The sequence below is a fragment of the Rhinoderma darwinii genome, chromosome 1 (genome assembly GCF_050947455.1).
Source record: "Rhinoderma darwinii isolate aRhiDar2 chromosome 1, aRhiDar2.hap1, whole genome shotgun sequence".
Lineage (NCBI taxonomy): Eukaryota > Metazoa > Chordata > Amphibia > Anura > Rhinodermatidae > Rhinoderma > Rhinoderma darwinii.
Genome location: NC_134687.1, coordinates 87237594 through 87263035, shown reverse-complemented (window position 1 = coordinate 87263035; position 25442 = coordinate 87237594). Strand labels below are relative to the sequence as shown.

At 37.7% G+C, this 25442-nt stretch overlaps 1 protein-coding gene across 8 annotated transcripts in view; it reads right to left on the bottom strand.

Moving 5' to 3' along the window:
* FAT1 (FAT atypical cadherin 1) overlaps positions 1-25442 on the bottom strand; it is a 221028-nt gene that overhangs the window by 36253 nt on the left and 159333 nt on the right. For all 8 annotated transcript variants that reach the window (XR_012883011.1, XM_075860151.1, XM_075860153.1 and 5 more), the window contains 9 exons: positions 20050-24117; positions 19162-19358; positions 16106-16259; positions 13233-13466; positions 11803-12192; positions 8914-9128; positions 6734-6871; positions 6462-6605; positions 4960-5157 (listed from right to left, as the gene is read on the bottom strand). Coding sequence is in view for 7 of the 8 variants with exons in the window: in XM_075860151.1 (XP_075716266.1) it covers positions 4960-5157; positions 6462-6605; positions 6734-6871; positions 8914-9128; positions 11803-12192; positions 13233-13466; positions 16106-16259; positions 19162-19358; positions 20050-24117 (5738 nt within the window). In the remaining variant the exon portion in view is untranslated. The remainder of the gene's footprint in view (positions 1-4959; positions 5158-6461; positions 6606-6733; positions 6872-8913; positions 9129-11802; positions 12193-13232; positions 13467-16105; positions 16260-19161; positions 19359-20049; positions 24118-25442) is intronic.

The following is a 25442-nucleotide window of genomic DNA, read 5'->3' as shown; positions in this document are numbered from 1 at the left end:
TATACATATTAGACGGAGTATACTGAAATGATAAATATTTTTCGACATATAAATGTATGTAAAATTAGATAATAATTTTAAAAAAAATTCACTCAACCTTGCTTATCTATAGTAAAATAGTAGAATACGCAGAATTAAATGTTTTTCTTGCGCAGTTCACTTTTTTACCAGTAGATGGGGACAAAGCACATTTTAACATGCAGAAAGTCAGTCTGGTGATGAATATACTATAAAAGTTTTTTTATTAGCAGAATTCTTCATGTCTACAACGTTTGACATAGTGAGGTTTTATATTAGACATACTAAGATGTAAAATAACCTCTGTCGACAATCACAAAGCAACTAATAAGCTGAAAATGTGTCTATAAATTTACGTGCTTCAATGAACAAAAACAACTTTTATCGTTTTAATAAACTCATGTCTGAATTAAATAGGTTTGAGGAGTACGTCATGTAGTAGGAGGAATGATCAAATCCTAGCATTTAAAACAACATTCACTGGCAACAATCCGAGATGACTTGCATGGAAAGAATTCAATGGGTCTGAGAAAATTAAGAAAAGAATAATAAGTCTTCTGTGTGCTCAGTGTTTGATTCTCTTTTATTTAAACCAACAGGAAGTTGTTCAGGAACAGTATTAGGCTTAATTAACCAAGTGTAAATTGCCTAGACATCAGTTTTCAGCAGAACTCGGACTCCCTACCGTTCCCGTACAATTGTCATTTTTGGGAACTTTTCACTAAGGAATAATAAGGGCAACCATGGAAGGGCAACGGGCTCAGAAAGCAATGCATGCCATGACTTCATAAAGGATTTGCTGGCTTTAATACTGATCTTTACTCATCTGGAAGTCATAAAAATTGGACCCAGAAATACAGATCTTGGGGGCCACAGCTACACAGTTAGGTGATCATTGTTTCCAAATAAACCACTCCCTGGACAGAATTGTTACATACATGTCAATGTAAACATGTCATTTCACACCACGAACCCCCACCAGCAGCCCAAAGAGGAGGGGGCTGAGCTGCAACACCCAACACAGCCAATGGCAAGATTGGTACAATTCCTGGACAAAAAGCAGCTCATTTTTACTCATTCCTTGCTGACTCCATGTTTGCACAGAACTTTGGATTTGCATTCTTGGAAGTGTATTCTTTACACTAGACACTGTATAGTATTTTGAAGTAGGAAATAATCACCACGTCACAGTATTATAGGAGCTTAGCTAAGCAGTAAGGGGTGTGCCTGACGACAGGATTGTGGACTGTTTCCAATAGCAACTTGTAGAATAGAGAATGGAGCTCCGAATTAACACTACACGAGGAGAGCTTGACTGGATACACTTATGTCCTTTTATTAAACTTACTTGGTTACCATGTACTGTATATAACGCTATGTAAACTGCAAAATATTCAAAGTTGAACCTATCCTCTAAGAACAAAGATCCTTATACTGATGAGTTTATGTCATCTAAATCAAGATCACCTTAAAAATGACTGAAGACATCATAATAAAAAAAAAGCCAGGCTGAAAATTGCATAAAATTGTTATTTGGGATACAAGGACCTGGGGTATTTTTCACTCTTAGGCCATTTCTGAATCAGTTATAAATGGTTCCAAGTATCAGGGTCACATTTTCTTCTTATGGCCGTCTAAACAATGGAAAAGCCCCATTGCAGCATTTCTGATTAGTCAGTATATATTTCCGGTCATTATGTCAGTATACCTGTCTCGATTACTATCTTAATGCCTAACTATTCCTCCTCTCATAAAAATGTTGTGTCAGGCTGCTCCTGCCTCGTCTCAGCTCGCAGTCTCCAGCCTTTTTACCTTTTTGCTATCTTTCTGGCACTTTACTCTGATCAGCGGCTGCCGTCATGAATCTAGTGACACAAATCACCTCCTGCAGTCCCAGCATTATTGACAGTGTTAGACTCGACACCTGTGTTGGCAAATGCTCATGTTTCGGATCGTTTCAAAAGTTCCCATCTTATTACATGTTTGTCATTTACTGAGGGAGTTAAAGATTGGAACTTTCCAGGTTTCTATGACCAGCAGAACTACCTCTTCCTGCCCAATATTATATACACTCCCTGGTTCCAGTCATAAAAACGGCGTGTCTTCACATACAACCATTCTAGAGCTCGGTACAATATTTGAACTTGTGCAAAAAAGGCCATAAATATAGGATAGTGCTCGGTATAATATTGTAACATTCCAACATAGTAAAACATTATAAGACAGAATGTACAAGATGCGTCATAAAAGCTATTTTAGGCATCCCATAAAGAGTTGCTGATGCTGTCAGAACACAAGGACGAGAAGACATAAAGCAATATTATCCAGGGGCCATAATCCTGCCAGAACTATGTTTAAATACGGTCAAGACGGTGGTATGCTCTTTATAGATTTATTATATGGACAGTCAACATCAGAACTGGTGCAAATTACAAAAAGCATTGTACAGCAACGGCTGCATGCTGCAATAGTGGGTCATGCCCTGCTGCAATAGTGGTATTGTGGTCTCTGATGAAGATCTAATACAAGTCTAACCAGCACAATCCTAGATTGCCATTCATTCTTTGGTTCTTGGAATGTAATACGGGGCACCTAAATGATAACATTCTGATATAGAGAGTGCCGTCTATGACGGATAAGCAAAACATTAGATAATCTTGCAACTATAAGTTCTCATTAAATGGGTTGTCTCATCAAAACAGGACCTTTTAAAATGTATGCCAGCCTGGCGATCAGATAATTATCATGGATCTTAAATGTATGCCAGCCTGGCGATCAGATAATTATCATGGATCTTAAATGTATGCCAGCCTGGCGATCAGATAATTATCATGGATCTTAAATGTATGCCAGCCTGGCGATCAGATAATTATCATGGATCTTAAAATGTATGCCAGCCTGGCGATCAGATAATTATCATGGATCTTAAAATGTATGCCAGCCTGGCGATCAGATAATTATCATGGATCTTAAATGTATGCCAGCCTGGCGATCAGATAATTATCATGGATCTTAAATGTATGCCAGCCTGACGATCAGATAATTATCATGGATCTTAAAATGTATGCCAGCCTGGCGATCAGATAATTATCATGGATCTTAAATGTATGCCAGCCTGGCGATCAGATAATTATCATGGATCTTAAATGTATGCCAGCCTGGCGATCAGATAATTATCATGGATCTTAAATGTATGCCAGCCTGGCGATCAGATAATTATCATGGATCTTAAATGTATGCCAGCCTGGCGATCAGATAATTATCATGGATCTTAAAATGTATGCCGGCCTGGCGATCAGATAATTATCATGGATCTTAAAATGTATGCCGGCCTGGCGATCAGATAATTATCATGGATCTTAAAATGTATGCCAGCCTGACGATCAGATAATTATCATGGATCTTAAAATGTATGCCAGCCTGACGATCAGATAATTATCATGGATCTTAAAATGTATGCCAGCCTGGCGATCAGATAATTATCATGGATCTTAAATGTATGCCAGCCTGGCGATCAGATAATTATCATGTATCCTAAATGTATGCCAGCCTGGCGATCAGATAATTATCATGGATCTTAAATGTATGCCAGCCTGGCGATCAGATAATTATCATGGATCCTAAATGTATGCCAGCCTGGCGATCAGATAATTATCATGTATCCTAAATGTATGCCAGCCTGGCGATCAGATAATTATCATGGATCTTAAATGTATGCCAGCCTGGCGATCAGATAATTATCATGGATCTTAAATGTATGCCAGCCTGGTGATCAGATAATTATCATGGATCTTAAAATGTATGCCGGCCTGGCGATCAGATAATTATCATGGATCTTAAAATGTATGCCAGCCTGACGATCAGATAATTATCATGGATCTTAAATGTATGCCAGCCTGACGATCAGATAATTATCATGGATCTTAAAATGTATGCCAGCCTGGCGATCAGATAATTATCATGGATCTTAAATGTATGCCAGCCTGGCGATCAGATAATTATCATGTATCCTAAATGTATGCCAGCCTGGCGATCAGATAATTATCATGTATCCTAAATGTATGCCAGCCTGGCGATCAGATAATTATCATGGATCTTAAATGTATGCCAGCCTGGCGATCAGATAATTATCATGGATCCTAAATGTATGCCAGCCTGGCGATCAGATAATTATCATGTATCCTAAATGTATGCCAGCCTGGCGATCAGATAATTATCATGGATCTTAAATGTATGCCAGCCTGGCGATCAGATAATTATCATGGATCTTAAATTTATGTACCATGGATCTGGCTTCAGAAACCACCGTCAATGAAGTGTTATTGCCAGGGAGGGCTACAGCTATCCATACATTTTATTTGTATGAATGGCCAACCAAGTAATACTGTAGATGGACGGGCCAAGTCCTCCTGAGTGAGATCCACTCGCTAATAGAGAGAGGTCCTAAAAGGGAGTACATGTATTTTAATCTGACTCTTGTTTTATGAGGAAACCCACTTTAAGGATAAATTAAAAGGAATTTTACTGTATTATAATACACACCTACAATACTAAAACATCTTTACAAACCCTAGAGATAGATAGAAATGTGCTTAATATATAAATTAGACAAAAATAAGAAAAAAGTCTAATATTTAATTTATAGTGACATATTGTACCAACTTTTCCTGCATTGTAGCCACAATATTATTACATCATTATTAATAGGCAGTTATTACAGAAGGCTATAAATATCCATCCATCTATCTATCTATCTATCTATCTATCTATGTATCTATCTATCTATCTATCTATCTATCTATCTATCTATCTATGTATCTATCTATCTATCTATCTATCTATCTATCTATCTATCTATCTATCTATCTATCTATCTATCTATCTATCTATCTATCTATCTATCTATCGGCTTCTAATAACTTTTTTCCCCAGTCTTCATACCTGAATTTGGAGTAAAAAGTGATCATTGGTTTTCCGGTTCAGCGCTGCTGTAGTGGTTATTACTCCATGCTGGTTAATCTGAAAAGTATTATCCTCGTTTCCACTCAGAAATGTGAACGTAAATGGAGGGCCGTTGTGAGACGAATCCTTGTCTGTCACCACCAAGTTCAAAACGCTAAAGCCAATCGGCTTATTTTCCTGTAGAGATATATTTTTATAAGATTATGATACTGTCACAGCCAGATGTATTTGTCTACAAGTTGACACAAGTTGGTATATAAAGCAAAGCAAGGATTTTGTTTCCAATTTTTCTGCCCAGGAAAGCACCAGCACCAAGAATCGATCTTCAAAGAACCAAAGAGGCTGTACGAAAAATATAAAAAACTGATAAGAACAAGAGAATTACACTCGACACTTTGTATCTTCAACCTGCATTGAATGCACTCATAGATAAATGAGCTTGTTAAGGTTTCAAGAAGGATAACAGCGACTTCAAAGCCGAAATACAGATGACAGAACAGTAAAAATCCATTTTGCTGCTGCTCTCTTATATACATGAAATCCTATATTAATGACACTTCAAGTGCTTGTTAGTCACCGCTGTGTGAAAACTATTAGACTAACTTACGTTTTCTGAGAGCACAATTTGTATGAAGTAAAATAAAGAAAGAACTTTGCTTAGCCATTGGCATATTCTAAGGAAGACGAGTATAGACCGCCCAAAGCAAAGCCTCAGGTTTCTGAAGACTTGGGAATCAGAAAACAAAAATATTGAAGGCGAATATAATGAGAGCAGAGAAAAAGCAATACCTGCCGCCAAAATAACTCTCTAAAGATGTGAGTCTCTTCCCTAGGAAATACTCTGAGGGTGGTGGATCAGGGATTCAAGAGGTAGACTGCATTTGCATACTGAACATATGCCTGCAGTCTATTCTTAGAAGAGTTAACCAAAAAATAGACTGCTTTCAGATCCCAGGGCACTGTATGGACACTGTGCAAGTAGATTATTCTAATGCTTACAATGAAGGTCATGAAAAGTACAGGCTTCCTAGAGTATAACAATGTATAAAAGGAAAGATGTGCACAATACTTAGAAATTCTGGAGCATCGTGCATGTCCGACCATTATTATCATCGACAATACAATAATTGTCTACTGCGATCTGTTTTATTGTGACAGTCGATGAAAGATGCATATATGGAAAAAAGCTGAGGTAAAAAAGGAAGACTGGACATTCCAGAAGATATGCTAGCCCACAATTTTTTCTTAAAGTACCATTAAGGCAGATGCTATGGACCCGTTAGAGAAAAGGTCGGTCCAATTCTTTTTTTTTTTCTCATAAGCTGTCCAACCAGCACTCTTCTCTTCATAGGCGCCCTTTTTACAATAATACCAAGCCATGTCTCCAATCTCCTCTACAAGAGATCACCTCTATATAAATCAACTGCTTCCTAAACGATTTCACGATCACACCGCCAGACAAATAACAATCGCACACCTACCTGAATAATAATGCTGTAGTTCTCTTTGGAGAACAAAGGAGAGTTGTCATTGACGTCAGACACATCAATGTTAACTCTTGTGGTGTTCGTTCTGGGTGGACTGCCATTATCTTCTGCTTGAATATTTAAAGTATAACCAGAAATCTGTTAAAAATATCAATGAAATTTCATTATAATTTCATATTAAACTTGTAAAGCAATTAATCAAATGTAAGCAGTAATAATACTTTAGAGGAAATTACTTGGGAGAATAACAAAGTGACAAGACTCACCTTCTCTCTATCTAAAAGTTTATTCACTTTAACTTCCCCTCTTACAGGATCAATGAGAAAGGTATTCCCCAGATTGCCCTCCGTAATTGTGTAGCGGATGTGGCTGTTCAAAGGTCCATCGGCATCGTCTGCAACAACCTAGATAAAAGCACATTCTCATTTGGAGCAGAGACCGGTAGACAAGCGAACATTTTTGAAATAATTCTTCCTCATGTCCCAGTTTTAACTTATTAGAAGAGCTCCCAGCAGATTTGTTTCAATAGACTCGGTGTTACCTTCATAAACTCAACCAACTGAACAGAAAAGAAGCCTGAAGGAACAAAATACAATGTAACATCTTGCACTATTGTTCTCGAAACAGTAATGTGATACATCCTTCCATGAAATCTTGCCAGATGAACTAGAGGTTGGAATATGAATCCTGAGGCTATAATTATTATACAGTAGCAGTAACAATATTTTTTCATGGAATTGACAATACCAGTTGAAAAAAAGATCACAATTTTTTCAATGCTATTGTTTTAAATTGCTGTAATGATAGGTGTATCTCCATTCTTCCACTTCATTGAATGTGCAGGAAAAACTTCCATATGGCTACCCCTCTCCATGGCTTCCTTCTTGATAACCACCTGCTTGAAGGTCTGCTTCACTACCAAGTGCGGTACATGGGAAAGAAATCCTTGGAGCTAGGTAGTCAAGTTGACGTTCACATATATTACCCGTAATAATTTCTACATCTTTTGATTGATAATAGATGACAATTCAATTTAATAATTGTCTGAACCTGAAGTAGAATACTGACGTAGTACTTGACCTTGATACATAGGTCATAGATAGGTGTTATCATCAATAAGAAAGCAGAGATGTGAAATTAATGAGGCACCAACTAATAATTAAAAAATAACAGGAATGTCATTTATTATTAATCTATGAAGAACCATGTTGAATCGGTGGCCTGGAAATAAGTGCAGGTGCTGCATGTTAAAACTGCCCCAACTACACATTCTATGTCTAGAATACAAATTAAGCACTTTGGGAGGACAACATGGAATTTTAATTGGGCTTTAATGTAATTTGAATAAACTAGGTTTTTCCATGACATATAAGTTCTAATAAAGCGCTTCATGACAGTTCTCTTCAAACGCCATTAATAGACCTGTCACCTGAAAGTCGTTCCCTCAAAATCTTGTTCATATTCATAAAGGTTCAAGAGTTACATGGTCGGTGTATTGAAAGAAAACTAAATGAATATATAAGGTTAAATCCCTGTGTGACAAAGATGTAAAAAAATTGTGTATATATATATATATATATATATATATATATATATATATATATATATATATATATATATATATATATATCTACATTGACACCTCTTTGAGATTACCACCCACAATTGCATGGAAAAATGGTTTTCTAGAGTTGTGATCTTCTCATCTTCTCAAATAAGATAGACACTATTCATAGTATATTATTGAACTGAGCATCTGTCACATGAAATCTGATCTAGATAAGAGGGTGGACTTCTCAAGTCTTCTCATCCATTTTGTAGAACCCCCTACCCTAAATATGACAATCACAGAGTACATATCCTCCATGATTGGTTAGGAAGGATAACATAACAAAACGTTCCTGTCCCCCCCCCCCTAACCGTAGGCTGAGATTGTTCTTTTTGCTCTCACTTGCAGTGCCCCCCTCCCACCCTTCCCTTACAGTGACACAGAACCAGGATGTAAAATCTAGCCCTTTTATTCTATTCATAGTAAGCGCCTCAAGAACCTTGACTGGTTCTTATAAATAACTTATGGATGTCATCTACATGTGGATAAAAAGCATAAAATGTAACTTTATTTTTGCTATTAAATCCTGAGGCAATTATATAATATAAATATTAAAACAAGGAAAACTCTGTGGAACATTTTAACTAAATAGACTGTTGTCTCCTTCACATGACAGTATTTTGGTCAGTATTTTGCATCAGTATTTGAAATCCAAAACCCAGGAGTGGGTCCAAAACATGGAAAAGGTACAAATCTTTCCATTATACTTTCTCTGTGTGGGTTCCACTCTTGGTTTTGGCTTCTAGACACAGTTGCAAAATGCTGGCAAAAATCCCATCGTGTGAAAGTGGCCTAGGTCAAACTAAAAATTTAAATGAACGGTAGAATGTAAATTACCATCAAGACAGGCTGTCCAGACACAGCATCTTCACCAACCACCGCAGTGTATGAGCTCTGGCTGAAAACCGGCGAGTTGTCATTTATATCCGTAACGTTAATGCTGATAGTGGCAACGTCACTGAGAGGTGGCGTCCCACCATCTGTGGCCTCTACTGTCAAATAATACTCTGTTGATGCTTCATGGTCCAGGCTTTCAATTATAAAGAGAATGCCTGGTAAGAAAACAAGGAATAAAATAGAAGGTTACATGGAATGAAAACATTAGAGCTAGGAGTTCAATATAAACCAAAAACATTTTAATGGTTGGTCCCCTTTCCCTCTCTTTTTGGTGATTTCTGTAAAGCCACCATACCAACTGAAATACTTATTTTTTAATGTGGTCATTTTAAATTCTACAAGCAGAGGTGTGCCCTGAATGTCAGGAGTCCAAGGTAAGAATTGTAAACCTTTGTGCACATTTTTATTTTATAAACCAAATGTATTGGAGGATTTTTTATTAAAAATATTTTTTACTTTTTGAGATACAGCATCTTTGTATCCATGATATATAAAAGCTGTGTCTTGCGCTCAAACCCGAATCCATCTCGACAGCGGGACTGACTGCTTCGGTGACAGCGGGTCCTCCGTGTCTTTGACTTAGATGTGATCGATAACAGCTCAATCCTGCATGTTAGACAAGCAGGACCCGCTGTCACCGAAGCCGTCAGTCCCGCTGACCTAAAGGATTCGGGTTTGAGCGCAAGATACAGCTTCTATGCCTCCAGGATACACAGAAGCTGTATCTCAAAACGTAAAAATAATAATTAATAGAAACCAGTTAAAAAGTTGTCTGAAATCCTTTAATACATTGGTTTATGAAAAAAATGTGCTGAAAGATTTATGTAGCCTTTTTAGTTTTGCTCCTACAAGATTCCAACTTGCCATAGCAACCAGTGAAAGTACTAATTTTTTTTCATTTCAAAATGATAGTAGGAATATAATTGTTTGCTGTTGACAACATTTACATGTTTGTCAAGTTGTTATAAATATTCCTCTAGAGTTTTTGAACAATCTTACAGCTAGTACCCATGCACCATTATCACCAGAGGTAAACTTCATGTTTTGTGTCAGCATCATGTGTTTATACAGTATGTGTATCCGTGTCTTCAACTCAGTTCTTCACAGCTTCTTCTTCACCTGTTTCTAAACAATATAAAAAGGTCAAATTATAAGAAACCATGCGGGAGGGCATGCTCATCTACTAATGATGGGCAAAAAGTGAGCCTTCACACCAACATCTATAGTCGGTAAGACGTTTTTGGAGTCTCAGGCCCCCCAATTGTGTTGGTATAAGAAAATGGAAGGATCACAACACCGCTAGGAGATTTTTGTAAATCTCCTTGGGAAATATTGAGTCCTTGTGTCCGTCAGAATCACAATAACTCAGGATATCTTTACTCCTGGCCCTGCGGAATATGACTCCCGTCATATCCATAAATTTATTGTGGAGACATTATATTATGCCAAAAAGCTATTAGCCAAAACTTGGTTGTCCTGTCGTTCCCCTACATTTACAGAATGGCTGTCTCTGGTTGGTAGTATGTTCCCCTACAAGAAATGGTTATTCCAACATAGAAACTGTCGTCTCAAATTCACCAAAATCTGGGATAGATGGCTGCAGTCTCCTGCTACGGTCTTCTCCCCCCAACAGAGCATCTCTGACTCGCCCCCGAGCCCTTAATCTGTTTGCTCCACGGATGTGGCTCCGCTTTGGCCCATATCCAGTTGGCCCTTCTTATATTCCATGTATGCATTATAGACCTCCACTTTCAACGCGGTATAAATATAGGTCCTGAATGTTACCCGACATGTTTGTGTTATACTTTTATGCATCTATACCTGTGGAAATTGTTCGAGTTTCTGGTTAGCTGGTTAATTCCTCATATTATGCCTTAGGCAGTGATCAGCCCTACACGCTGGTTTATAAATATTCAAGGACTGTATAATTACCAGATACCCTGCTCACTTTGTATTATTTTGTATGCAATTGTTTTGTATGACATTTCTTTGCTCGATAACTTTCACGGTCCTAATTGTCTGAACTTACTGTATTGAATTATTGCGTTATTTTGTACTTGCAGTGGACACGTTGTCTACACATCTCAATGCTCTGTATTTATCTCTGATGTTTTACAATAAACTTTATTTGTGAATAAAAAATAAATAAAAAATCAGGATATCTGGCCGATCATCAGACTTAAAAAGCATTTTATAGTATATGGTCATTCTATTGCATACTGCTTGGAACTACTTAACCTTAAAATATCAGTTATTAATTCAAAGGCTCATAAATTCTCAACATTTTCAAAAACCAAAAGAAAAACATTTTAAAAAACAACACATACAATTAAGTAAAAAAAAAAAAGCTAACAGAATATGCACATTCTGTTTCTCTGTTTTTGAAACATATGGAATGTACAACCACATATTTATAATTGTAGGAAGAATTGAGAACAGAAAAGAAGAATGCATGTCTGTCAGAAACACAGCATTTCCCATTAAATGCCGCAGCACTCACTACTAAGATTTCATAACACATGGCATTTTAAAACACTTCTGTGATTACATCCTTTATCACAGCTCATAAATTCAATGCCTGCAGTCTTTTTATGCCTTGTGATAACACACACATAGATTTCTAACAAACTCATATACTGAAAGCGAGTAGTGAATAATTGAGGCAGAAGGATATAAAGCCACTTGTGATGTGTTGTACTGTGAACCCGAGCCAAGTCAAAAGATTCCTTGTATAATGACCACCAAGGAGATATATGACGTCCCCATGTTTGCTATACATTTCCATTGGTCATATTGGTAACATGGAGTTAAACATAAAAATAAAGTTACCTGTTACTTGATTTATACTGAATTTTCCATGTTCATTGCCACTGATAATCTGATAGGAAATTTCTGCATTAGCTTCAATATCTCTGCTTGTGGCATACACCTGGAGAACTTCCGTGCCAACTTCAACATCTTCCGGCAGAGTTGCAATATATTCTCGGTGTTCAAAGACAGGTGGATTGTCATTTATGTCCAGGACTGACACCACAACATTGGCAACAGAGGAGAGCTTTCTAGGTAGACCATGGTCAGTAGCTCGAACAGTCAGGGTGTACACTGCTTTAGTCTCTCGATCCAGAGCCTTCTCCAGACTAATAATTCCAGACACTTCATCAATAGAGAACTGACCTTCTGCCGAGCTGACTAATGAATATTGAACCTTTTGATTAAGTCCTGCAATAAAAAAATATTAATTTAAGCACCATAATGTTTTTGTTACTTGGCAGTGAATATAATATGGTGTCCATTTGACATAAATTAATTTTTGAAGAGCTTTTTCTTCTGCTTTAGAGAACATTGATAGTCTTCTCAGCTAGCAGAAATGTGTACACATCAACTATTTACACTGGGGCAGACTTACTAATACTATATTAAGTTTTAGACAGTGTAAACTTGGACAAGGCAGTCCGAAAATGAGCCAAATATATCAAAATGGTGCATGCCGCATAATAAATTTGACATGCTAGACACTTTTCCTTATACCACCTATTAGTTGGCTTCGTTTACGCCACATTTTTGCACCCAAATTTTGACGCATTTTGGGAGCATAGTGTCACATATTAAGCCATGTCCTTTTTGCTATACTATGTCGCTTTCCTGATAAGCCACAACCCCCTCTTCGAGAATTTCAATAAAAGTGTCTAAAACCGTTAATAAATGTGGTGCAGGGCATGCACGCCAGAAATCGGGCTCATTTTGAATAGTAAGTTAACTTTAATTTCGTTCATAGATACACATTTTTCTTAAATAAAAAGAAATCTGGAAAAAAATTCTACAAATGAACGACTTCCCAGAATTGTTGTTCAAATTAAAAAAAAATCATAAAAAGGAACAGATAGTGTCATGCGTACATCTGCAGGAATATGGGGATACATTTGTATTTCAGGTAAAAAGTATGAGTATGAAAAAAAGAGTCAAAAAATGTCCAGGCTGCTGCTTAAAGACAAAGTACCACAGGCAGATTCACCCATCGGCCTTATTGCATCTCCTTCACTTTCGGTTCCACCTGCCAAAATGAGGGGGAAAGTGTCCTGGACCCACTGGTTGGTGGATTGCTCCGTTTGTAGATGTTTGTGGGGGGTTTTTGTGCACTTGTTGAATAGAGCGCTGTACTCCGCTACCAGTGTGTTTTTTTTTATCACGAGACTGAGGTCATCTTCTAGCCCAACCATTATAAAACTAAAGCGAGGAAGAAAGATTGTTTAACATAATACCTGTATCTGCATCTATTGCCTGCACTCTGGTAACTGGGGTCTTGGGTTCTGTATTCTCAAACACAGTGACGGAGTAAGGATCTGCAGAGAACTCCGGAGCATTGTCATTTACATCTTCTAATGTCAATCCAATGTTAACTTCACAGAAGTGTCCACCTCCATCTGTTGCTTTTACCAAGAGATGGTAGACTTCCTGGATCTCCCGGTCAAGAAGGGATGATGTCTTTAATTCACCTAAGAAAATAAAAAATAATTAGAACAATTTTACATGAGCTGACGTAGAGGAAATTCTGTATAACAATTTTACATGAGCTGACGTAGAGGAAATTCTGTATAACAATTTTACATGAGCTGACGTAGAGGAAATTCTGTATAACAATTTTACGTGAGCTGACGTAGAGGAAATTCTGTATAACAATTTTACGTGAGCTGACGTAGAGGAAATTCTGTATAACAATTTTACGTGAGCTGACATAGAGGAAATTCTGTAAGACAAAGCTGCCTTACATTGAGCACTTCAGAGCCAAGTGTCATGGACCACCTCGGCTTTAATCTCAGCAATGATATATAAAATGATTAGCATCGAGCTATTACTACCAAAATACAATCCCCTGAGTCTGCTTACTTTAGCTTTATAAATCCACATAGCACTGCCGAATGAGTTATGCTAACCTCTATACATATGCATGCATACACCACAGTTAATCTATTTATTACAGCTGATGTAGACTTTCCTTAAATAATCATCTGACTAGCAGGTACTTTGTGCAGAGCTCCTTCATTTTAACAAGTCAGAAAATTCTGCAGAACAAAATTATTCAGTAAAGTGCTGGAGAACATTAAAAGTTTTAATGTGTCAAGATATTTCAATACATACAGCTAGAGATGGAACTAAATACTATCGAGAATGCCAGCCGTGAATTATTCATTTTTACATTTTATTATTTTTCTTATTCCTACACAACACCGACTACATACAAAGTATCTCCGCCAAGTAGAACTTATCATTTTTGTAGTTTGGAGAAAGGTCATTTGCCCTGAGCTGTCAGCTTTCAGTGGGTCCTTCTGAACAAAGTTTTATTATTTTCCATTGCTGCTTATCTGTTCAATAGGATTATTACTGTGTTGGGAAATCTCAAATCATTTTATGTGGGGAAATAAGGTATGGAAATCACAGTTATAAGCTCTGAGAGGAAATATATTATATTTGCCAATATCCACATTGGCAGAAAAAAAAACTAAATGCTGTGTGACCTGTGCCATACCCCTAGTAGAGATCATTTAGTCTATTCTGAATATGAATTCCTTTGATCAAGAATAACCCAGTCTAAAAATGGATGACAACTATTGAGCAGAAGAAAAAAAGGAGGATTGGGGGGGGGGTCTGGGGTGTAAATACAACAATCTTCCATTGAAACAGGATGCATTGGAACCTTTCACAATGAACAGGAAGGATTGCATGGTCAGATCTTTGGCCATACTATGCATGTGGTCAAATCAAATGTCCGTCCTTATATAAAAAATAATATTCCAGATCAGATCAGTCTAAAATTCAAACATTGTTGTTTTTAAAAAAGACATTCTGAAAATTATGATACTTTTCTACAATGGTTGAAAAATCGGTTACTTTGTATTGCTTAACTCTAAAATTTATATTTATATTCTATGGTGTTATTTTTTTCTAAACTCACAGAACCACCTTGCATCCTCCTCCTCCTCATTACCCCCCCCCAATACAAAAACAAAACCAACAACAACAAGAAAAAATTATTTGCAATAAAGTTTTCCAAAATAGAACACATTTCCATCAGTTGGAACCGACGGATTTGGGATCATAGGCATAATGAAAATCATTAACATGTGTCTGCTGCAAAAATGAAATCATGAATGTGCTCCTTTATCCGTATGTGTAGTAGCTGTGTGTAGTTTCTTTTTTGTAAACTTAGATGTTTGTGCTTAAGAGTCCATCTGCCCAAAGCAGCTGGACAGGAAGTAGCTGTCTGACCGCTGCCATTAGCTCTTATGTGGCTAATTTTTCTCTTTTGGGATTTCCTGTCACTCAAACCCAGTGAAAGATATCCCCTGTACTTTCCTCTTACTGTGCGGATACAAGCTTGATTAAACCTATGCCTCCAGAGTGGAAAACATGATCTATTATCTCATTTATTTGGTCATTAGGTAACAAGTTTTTTTCTTTTTACAGGTTGAAAAGAAAAGAGGAAGTAGCTAACTTCTCCGGATCCTCATAAAAATCAAGCCTGAGGCATAACTGCATGTATTGGATGTCCAACAAACACATATAGAAGTTTTATTGTACATCCTGAGGTATATGGAACTTAACAGTTTTTGTATAATTGTCCATGGTCAATCACATGGCAATGTGGGAAACTTCTTGTCCGGGTAAGAGACCCACGCAGGCTTGCGGAAGTACAAATGTGGCACCCTGTAATACATCATGCTAATTTCATGGGTCATTTTCTTAAACCACTCCTAATTAAATACACATGAAATGGCTTTATATGCCATTTAACAAAGATTCTTCTGGAACATGAATTGGTTAAACGCCCTCAAAAAACAGCAGACGTCATACAATAGAAGAATTAACCATTAACGTCTTTCTTATTCTGCCTTAGCAACCTCTGCTTTTTGAGGATCCGTAATTTCCTGTGTAGCATTGTTTTCTTTCTTTTTTTCTGTTTTAATATCGGTTTTACACAAGTCTATTTAGTTCCGCAATTAATACAATTCATGCAATTAAGAGGGAAATTATGTCTAGCTTCTCCTTGATAGGAATTAGCGGTAATGATGTCTCTAAGACATAATTAAAAGGTCACAGCTAAGAGCGTAGAATTTATTACATTTCTGAAACTAACCTGTAAATGGATTAAGGTGAAATTTCTCTGATCCGGGTCCGTGCAATGTGTAAATGATCTCAGCATTAGAGCGAATGTCTGCGTCGCTGGCTGACACTTGAAGGATTAGTTTCCCAGAAATGGCGTCTTCAGATATGGTCTCAGAATAGGAATCCTACAAAATAACAGCGTGGCACATTTGAAAATTGTATTAATAATATTAATCTCCTTGTATATCAGGATTAATGGGTTAACAGAACAAAATAAGGCTACTATTAAAAGGGTAGTCCAGTCTTATGTACATAACTTGTAAACATCATATAATGTATAGCTGTGCAATGTTCTAATCTTAATTTCTCAAAATTTACAAGATCTCTGTTTACTGTCAGTGAATGGAAACTTCCATTGTTTATATACAGAGGCTGAAAGCTGCTCCTGATCATGTCTTACATAGCTGATGGGCATGTTATATATTGGTGAATATCAGAGTTACAAGACTGGAGTCTGGGACAGGAGATTGAGTTTTGCTGCTGTGTTTAAATCATAAATAATTTCCTAGAGTGATACGTTGAAATATACGCTCAGATATGTGCAGGACTTGGTTGGATTTTCAGCATCTCAATGTAAATAAAAATGTTCCCATTTACTAACAACAAGTAGATATCTTGTAAATATTGAGGAATTAAAACAAAGTAAAATTGAATTTTAATTATACAGAAATTAAATTAGCACTCCACGTTTTTTGTTTTTTTTATCTCCCCCTCCATTTGAACATTGGTGTTTCAGTGGGGTGCTGCGTGACCTCATTTTCGGGTCCCGCGCCGCCCATGTGATCACATTCTGACTTGTCTGGAGTCACTGTGCCTTTGAGAAAACTGAAACTCAGACTCTCAATGCATTCCTATGGGAGCCATAAACATATAGAAATGCATTGAGAGCCTGAGTTCCGGTTTTCTCAAAAGCAGCGATTCCAGACCAGGTCAGAATGAAGATCACGTGGGCGGCGCTGGACACGAAAACTAGGTGATGCACAGATCAGTAAGTATTTCGGCACACAGCACCCCACTGAAACAACAATGTACAACTGGAGGGGGAAATAAAAAGAAACATGGAGTGCTCCTTTAAGCATTATTTACATAACAGCAGACCGTGGTAGCTACTTTGTTCTAAATGTTTTTGTAAGAAATTGGAATATTTTTCCTATTTTCAATGAATGTCTATCACCTCCCTTGTTTCTGAATGTTTTTGTTGTACACAGTGTTTATCACACAATTGTAGTAATCTGGCAATCTGTGGTCCTGGCAACTTTTTTTAATTATTGGAATTTTTTAATGTCTAATCAAAATAGGGGAAAGTGCAATCTCAGAGATGACAAATTCCTTCGAGGTCCTATGTGGTCTTTCCATAAAGTGTTTTGCAGCATTGACTGGATGCTTTCTCAGTGGGATTTCCAGATCTTTGTGATGTCTGATATGTATAATATTACTGAATATCGATTGTGTAATGTCAAGCATGTAGGCTATGTGTAAGACAAAGGGCTCGTCCACATGCAGCGGAATTGCTGCAGACAATTTCTGCAGCAATTCCGCAGAAACTAGTAGAAATTGTCATGTTTCAGTACGAAAAATATGCACCGAAGGTGAACTTCTGCAAGGAAATTTTACGCAGCATGTGAAGTATTTGTTAAATCTCACCTACTTTGCTGCTACTGTATTCTGCTGCATATTTTCCATCCGCAATTCCAGACGGAAAATACGCAGCAATTCCGCCACACGTGGACAAGCCTAACAGTGAAACATACACTGATCAGGGGCTAATAGCGGTCATCTTTTAACCTCATTTTTATCTAATCTTTTTTTTGATCCAAATTGTGATCAGAGGTCGATTATACAATATTGTGCCCTATAAGAAAATCTTAACGGTTAATACACATTTAATAATATTTAACAGTGCTGTTCTTAAGTACATTTGTATTCATCTGTTATTTTTGTTCATTTTCATGGAAAACATAGCGTTCAGTGAAATTCATGCTGTGGAGTCTTCTTAGCAAATGCTGTATGCCAGGAAAAGAAGCCCGTAAAAGGAACCGGTCATGTGGAACATGGTGTATCGTTTTATGCAAAAAGGTTCAGTATAGAATTTATTTTATTTTTTAAAATCCCTGCTCATTCCCTGCTTAATTCCTTGGGGACACAGCCAATTTAATTTTATTTATTTTGTTTTTTTTTGGGGGAGGGTTACCAAAAAACAGTATTGCTTGCATTGTGAATAGCATACGGACATTGTAATAGTTTGGACTTTTGTGTGACGATACCAATTACGTTTAGTTTTTTTTATTGCCCACATACATTTTTGGGAAAAATGGGAAGTGGGTTTTTGGAATTTTAGTTATTTGTTTTACGGACTTTTGAAAATGTTAGGAAACTTTTTTTTACTTTTATTTTTAGTCCCCTCATGCAATACACTGCAATACTTGTGTATTGCAGTATTTTGCCTTTATATTTGCCCTACTATTAAGCCTTGGCTCTGGCAAGACTTATAATGGAGCACTAATAGCAGACCTGGAGACCTTCAATACGCCTCTGGCTGCCATGGTAACTGATCAGCTCCCTGCAATTTCATTGCAGCAGGGAAATAGGGGACAGAGGGAGCCTTATGTCTTACTGTTTAGATACTGCAGTCAGTATTGACTATGGCATCCGATGGGATAAACAGCCGGAATTGGTGTGGCGCACATCTGACGTAACTGTACATTGGATGTCGCCAAGGGGTTAAGAGGGATTAATAGTAATAATAGTAGTAACAATACAATGAGTAGTACTTCAGCAATAAAATGGTCTACCAGGTTACAATATTTTAAATAAACAATGACCTTTCCTGGATCACTAAGCAAAGCCACATTTAACTTACAATGCCACAGCCAGCGCCGATCTACATCATATGCGACTGGCTGAAGTATCCAGCCAATCAGAATGCACATTTCACTGGATAAATACTGTAACCATGTCCCATTGTTTTTTTTTTTTTTAAAAGCTTTCGAATTAGGAGCACATGATCAGACATTGATATGAATGTACCTTTTCACAAACTGGACTATTGTCATTGGCATCAAGGACCTTCACTTCCACCACTGCTCTGCTTGCATAAATTCCATCCGTTGCAGTTATGTTTAGTAGATAACTGTCCTTCACTTCCCTATCAAGTGCTTTTCTAACATATACCTTCCATTCCTGCTGTAAGTTTTCAATAGCAAATTGCCCAAGTGGATCCCCTCCTGGAACAGGAAACATAAATCACTCTTTAATCTAATTAACTATGTACAATTTAGACAAACAACAACATTCTTGGGTACAGTAAAAGGAGAGAGAACATATTTGGAATTCCTGCTATCTAAGTTATCAGATATGTTCCTTGAATGGTGCTCTTTGTGATCAGCTCCAGTAATTATATTTTGCAAGGTTATAAATATTGAGGTCTAAGAACTGGGAATAAATATTCATAAATAATCACTAGCCCATGACGAATCACCACCATAAACATTATGTAGTATTACATTGATTAACATTTTAACAGTAAATGATGCACTTCTGGTTGAAATGCTAATGAAAATATCACTAATTATCATCTGTTATAAAAAGATAAGAAGTAGAAACATGAGAAATTATGATCTGGAGCGTAGACTGGGAGACAAAGCTGTACGCAGCTCAAGGGTGGTGAGGGGAGGGGAACGAACAAAGCATTTTACAATCAAGGCATCAGATATAAAATGCCATTTGGAATCCAAGCAACTTTGTAATGCACTCAGAATAATTAGCTAAATAGGATAACCTTATTTTTCAAGGACAAAACTAATCTTTGTTAGTGCAGAAATGTAAAGGAACATATAGAACATAAAATTCATCATAAAATATGCAAACAATTTCTACACTTATGAGAGATCAAAGTGAGAAATATTTCTTTCTTACCTGTAAGATACATTGTGACTTCTTTGTGGATATCCTCAAAGTCATCGTCTGTTGTACTCAAGATGGCAATTACTCCACCTGGAGGGTCATCCTCGCTGACTGTGCCTTTGTATATTTCTGCACTGAAGCGTGGCGGATTATCATTCACGTCCATCACAGTAACTTCAATTATTGTAGATGACGACAGCACTTTATCACCATGATCATAGGCAACCACTATAATGTTGTATTTGTTTCTTCTCTCATGGTCAAGCTCACCAAGAGTAGTAACCCACCCAGTTTCTAGGTCTACTGAGAAAAGATCTTTAATTTCTTGTGGGTTGTGGGTAGGTGCCAACATATAGGAAACATGTCCATTAAGTCCAGAATCTGCATCAACAGCTTTGACCTGGATGACCCTAGCTCCTCCAGGAAGGTTTTCCACAATGAAAGCTTCATAAGGATTTGCCTCAAAAACAGGTTTATTGTCATTAGCGTCTTTAACTTGGATGCTAACATCCACAGAAGACATTACCTCATGTTCCCCATGAATATTTTGAGCCAGCACTGAAAACTGATACCATTTTGAGGTTTCATGATCCAAGCTTTTTTCAAGTTTTAGTCGACCATTTTGTTTATTGATCACAAAAATGTCATCAACATTACTTTCAGGTGTGTTTCCCTTTACAAGATGATATATCATAGGTTGGCTGCTTTCTGCCCTGATAAAATCAAGCTCTGTACCAATTGGGGTATCTTCTGAAATACTTAAAGTATAAAAAGGCTCTGAAAACTTTGGTAACTGCACTTCAGAGGGAAGAATTCGAACAAAGACAGGGACAATACTTTCTCTGTGTGGTGATCCTCCATCAGATGCTTTAACAAAAAATGGGAAGACTTCATCTTCTAACCCAACTAAGCTTTCTTTTGTGGTTATGATGCCAGAATATTGGTTAATTTCAAAATTTTCTTCCACGCTTTCAGACTTGGCTTCAAGGGTATATGATATATCAGCATTCGCCCCCTCATCACCATCAGAAGCCAGAATCCTAACAATTGAAGTCCCTCGAGATACATCTGATGGAATACTTAGTTTATACTCAGTAGAGCGGAACTTTGGATCATTATCATTGTAGTCTGTTAGAATGATATTGACAACACAGAATCCGACTTTTCCACCACCGTCCTTAGCCATTATACTTATAGGAATGACTTTGCTAGCTGGACTCTCTCTATCTAGCTTCTCTGCTGTAAACAACTGTCCTTTCTCATTAATGTAAAAGCTGTCCTTTGCAAACTCATTTAGAATATGGTAAGTGACCTGTCCATAGATTCCGGTGTCCTCATCTACAGCATTAAGCACAGTCACAAGGGTTTGCACTGGAGAATTTTCAGAGAGCTCAACTTCATATTGACTTTGTCCAAATGTAGGGGTATGTAAGTTAGAACTCATTACAGCAATATGTACCTGAGCAGAACTTCTAAAAACACCATCAGAAATTGAAACATTGAGGATGTAGAATGATTGCATTATCTCTTTCTTTAAATGCGAAACCGTAATTATTCCAGTTTTAAAGTCAATAATAAAATTCATATCTTCATTTCCGGAAAGTATTGAATATTCCAACTTTTCAGCATCTGTACTATCTGGATCTGTAGCTTTTATGCACGTTACAAAGCTTCCTGGTCTTGAATGCTTGCTTATTTTGGCTTCATATCGTTTTTGGGTAAATACTGGTGGGTTGTCATTAAGATCCGTTACAAGGACACGTACAGTTGCATCACTGCTTAAAGTAGGAACTCCACCGTCAACTGCCCTTACTATGAAGCTATATTCATGTAAATATTCATAATCCAATAGTTTTGCAATAATTATGAGTCCACTGTTGCTATCGACATGGAAAAACTGGGAACTATTACTAAGGTTGCTTACAATGTGATATGAAATGGCTTTATTTTGTCCAGAATCTGCATCCGTGGCCTTTACTTGTACAACAGATGTTCCAATTACCGATGCCTCCGATAAGGTGACAACATATGCTTTCTGCTGAAATACAGGTAAATTATCATTGACATCTTCCAAGATAATATCAACGAAAACTTCTGCATGTGCGCCAGTGACGGAGTCTGTTGCTCGAACGCGGAGTTTATATGCTGGATGTGACTCAAAATCAAGGGGAGCTATAACGTTAACTACACCTGTGTTGAAGTTAATATTAAACTGACTGAATGGATCACCATCTGTGATGCTGTATATTATTCGGAGGCCTTCTGGGCTGTTGGCTTGTACATGCACAACAGGACTGTGGAGCTGAGCATTTTCTGCAATCACTGCACTGTAGAAAGGCTTTTCAAAAACTGGCATTGCTTTATTCATTAATGTAATTGGGACAACAACCTCTGCTGAATATGATGGGCTTCCTCCGTCTTTTGCTACTATGGTAATAACATATTCCTTATTAAATGCATCAGGATCAAACGGCTTTTTTAATGAGATTGCACCAGATGGTCCAATCTGAAAATTTGGTGAATGTTCTTTTAGATAGTAATGTATTTCTCCATTTTTATCAATGTCTTTATCGACAGCAGTAACATATCGAATGACATCACCCACTTCAGCATCTACTGGAACCATTGCATAATATGGAAGGTTAACAAACACCGGGCTGTTGTCATTTATGTCTTCAACCGTTACTTTCACCAAAACATGTGAAACTCTTGGTGGTTTCTGTTCATCGGTAACTTCTACAACTATTTCATACAAATCTTGCTGTTCCCGGTCAAAAGGTATTCCTGTAGTTGAGAGGACACCAGATGTATGGCCAACTTTAAATCGGATGTCTGGGTTGAGAATAAGGAAAAACAGAGGCTCATTGATACGATTGCCAATCGCACTGATAACTGTTAATGTTTTTATCTGGATGGCGTTCTCTTGTACTACAGCTGAGTAAGAACGTTGTGTAAATTTCAGTGAACTTTCTTTGCTCTCCTTCACGTTAATCTTCACATAGGCAAGGCTAGAGAAACGTCCGTCAGAGGCTCGAATTGTTAATTCATATCGGCTCCTTAATGGACTTGTGCTTTGAACAGTTATGACTCCTGATAAATGGTCAATAGCGAATTTATCACCAATATTACCTTCAACTATTGAATACATGATTTCAGAAAAAGATCCAGAATCATTATCTGTTGCATTCACTAAAATAACCCTCACTCCTTTAAATGTTGGTATAAGAATGGAGGCTTCATAGACCTCTTGAGAAAACACTGGAGCACAATCATTGATGTCTACAACATATATAGTCACATTGGCCGCATGTTCTGCAAATAACCTTGGATAGCCCATATCATGCACTTGCACGGTGAAGTGGAATATATTTGTTTGTTCGTAATCTAAACTGACTAGAGTGCGTATTGCACCAGTGCTGGAATCAATGGCAAAATATTTGTGAACAGAAGGCTCAACAATTTGATAAAAAAGTAGAGCGTTTGACTCTCTGTCAGCATCAGTAGCCCGAATAACCAGAGGGAAGTTTTTGTCAGTTAAAATCACACTGTTAGCTGGTGCAGATTCACTGATGAGTCCACGATAGTCTGTTTGCACAAAAACAGGAAAGTTGTCATTTTCATCCCGAATGTGAACGTCAAGAGTTGCATTTGTTGACAATCCAGCCATGTTTGTTGCTTGAACAGTGAGTGTATAAGATGACATTGTTTCAAAATCAGGATGTTTCTGAGTTATGACTACACCAGAATTTGGATTAATCTCAAAGGTGTTCATTACATTTCCGCTTTTTATTTCATATGTAACAGAAGACTGGCTGTAAGTAGAAAGCATTGCAACAAAACTTCCAATTCTCGCTGATTCACTTATTTCTGCTGAATACTCTTTCTTCATAAATTTAGGGGCTGCATTATCGGAAACGGTGACAAGAATATGTACAGATGTTATCTGGCTCATTGTAGGAGTTCCATGATCTGTAGCTTTGATCACCAACTCATATTGACCATGACTGTGTCGATCAAGCTCTTTTGCTGTCTTAATAATTCCTAAAACGGGATCAATGGAAAAAGCATTTGCAGTGTTCCCTGGGAAGTAAAAGGAAAGAACAAGAAAGAAATATCAATTTATAATGAACTATAAAATGTGAGCTGCTTCAGCAAAAAGAGCAAAGAGAAAAAAAAAATAATGTACACTATGAACACTGAGACTCTAAAAGAATAAAATGAATATGCAATGCTTTTTAAAGAGAACTCTAGTAAAAAATATAAAATATCTGCTGATGACAAACATGTATTTGAAATTCTAGAACATTGCTATTGATAGAAATAACTGTTTTTGGTAGAAATAATCGCTTTCCATTCTCTCAAGAAAAAGTATTTGCATTTGTCATTACATTTTAAAAATGTTATGTACATTGTAAAGCTGGGAAATAGAGATGGTTCAGATCAAACTGAAACAAGAGTGGAAGAAAAATAGGATGGGGAGTGAACAAGAATGGAACAATGAAGGAATAAGGGGCCGTTCACATATGTCAGTTGTCCCTTTCAGTTTCCCTCTGGCGTGTTGCAGAAGGGCCAGAGGGAAACTGATGCTAGAACAGATCCCATAACTTTCTATCTGTTCTGTTCCGGCACATGGGGCATAAGTTGCGGCGCCGTACGTCTCTGAACCTGTGCAGGAGCCGGATCCAAAAACGTTACCTGCAGCGCTTTTGAGTCCGGCGCTGTATCCTATCTTAATTCACTGTATCCAGATAAACGCCGGGTGATGCCGCGTCCACCTTCCGGCAGCACCTGTCATGGGAATCCCCGGCCAGAGCATTGACGACGCTCTGGCCGGAGATTACGCTCCTAGAGGCAACCGCTGACGTCCCTGTCCATATATGGACATTGACATCAGGGGCTCCTCCAGGAGGGACGGTGGGTGGCACTAACTACAGGGGGCATAGGTGGCAATATCTACAGTGGGTGTGGTGGCGCTATCTACAGGGGGCACTGTGGAATTAGGTGCAGAGGGCACTGCGGCATTATCTACAGAGGGCACTGCTGCACTATCACAGAGGGCACTGCGGCATTATCTACAGGGGGGTGTGTGGCACTATATACAGAGAGCAGTGTTGCGTTATCTACAGAGGGCACTGTGCCGTTATCTACAGAGGGCACTGTGGCGTTATCCACAGAGGGCACTGTGGCATTATCTACAGAGGACACTGTGGCATTATCTACAGAGGGCACTGTGGCATTTTCTACAGTGGGTGTGTGGCACTATATACAGTGGGCACCATGCAATTATCTACATATGAAATTCATTCGTTTTTAAAATGAACAGTGAAAAACGGATGCAAAACGGGCCACAATCAGCCGTCAAAAACTGAAACATGGACACAAAACGGATACAAAACAGATGCAAA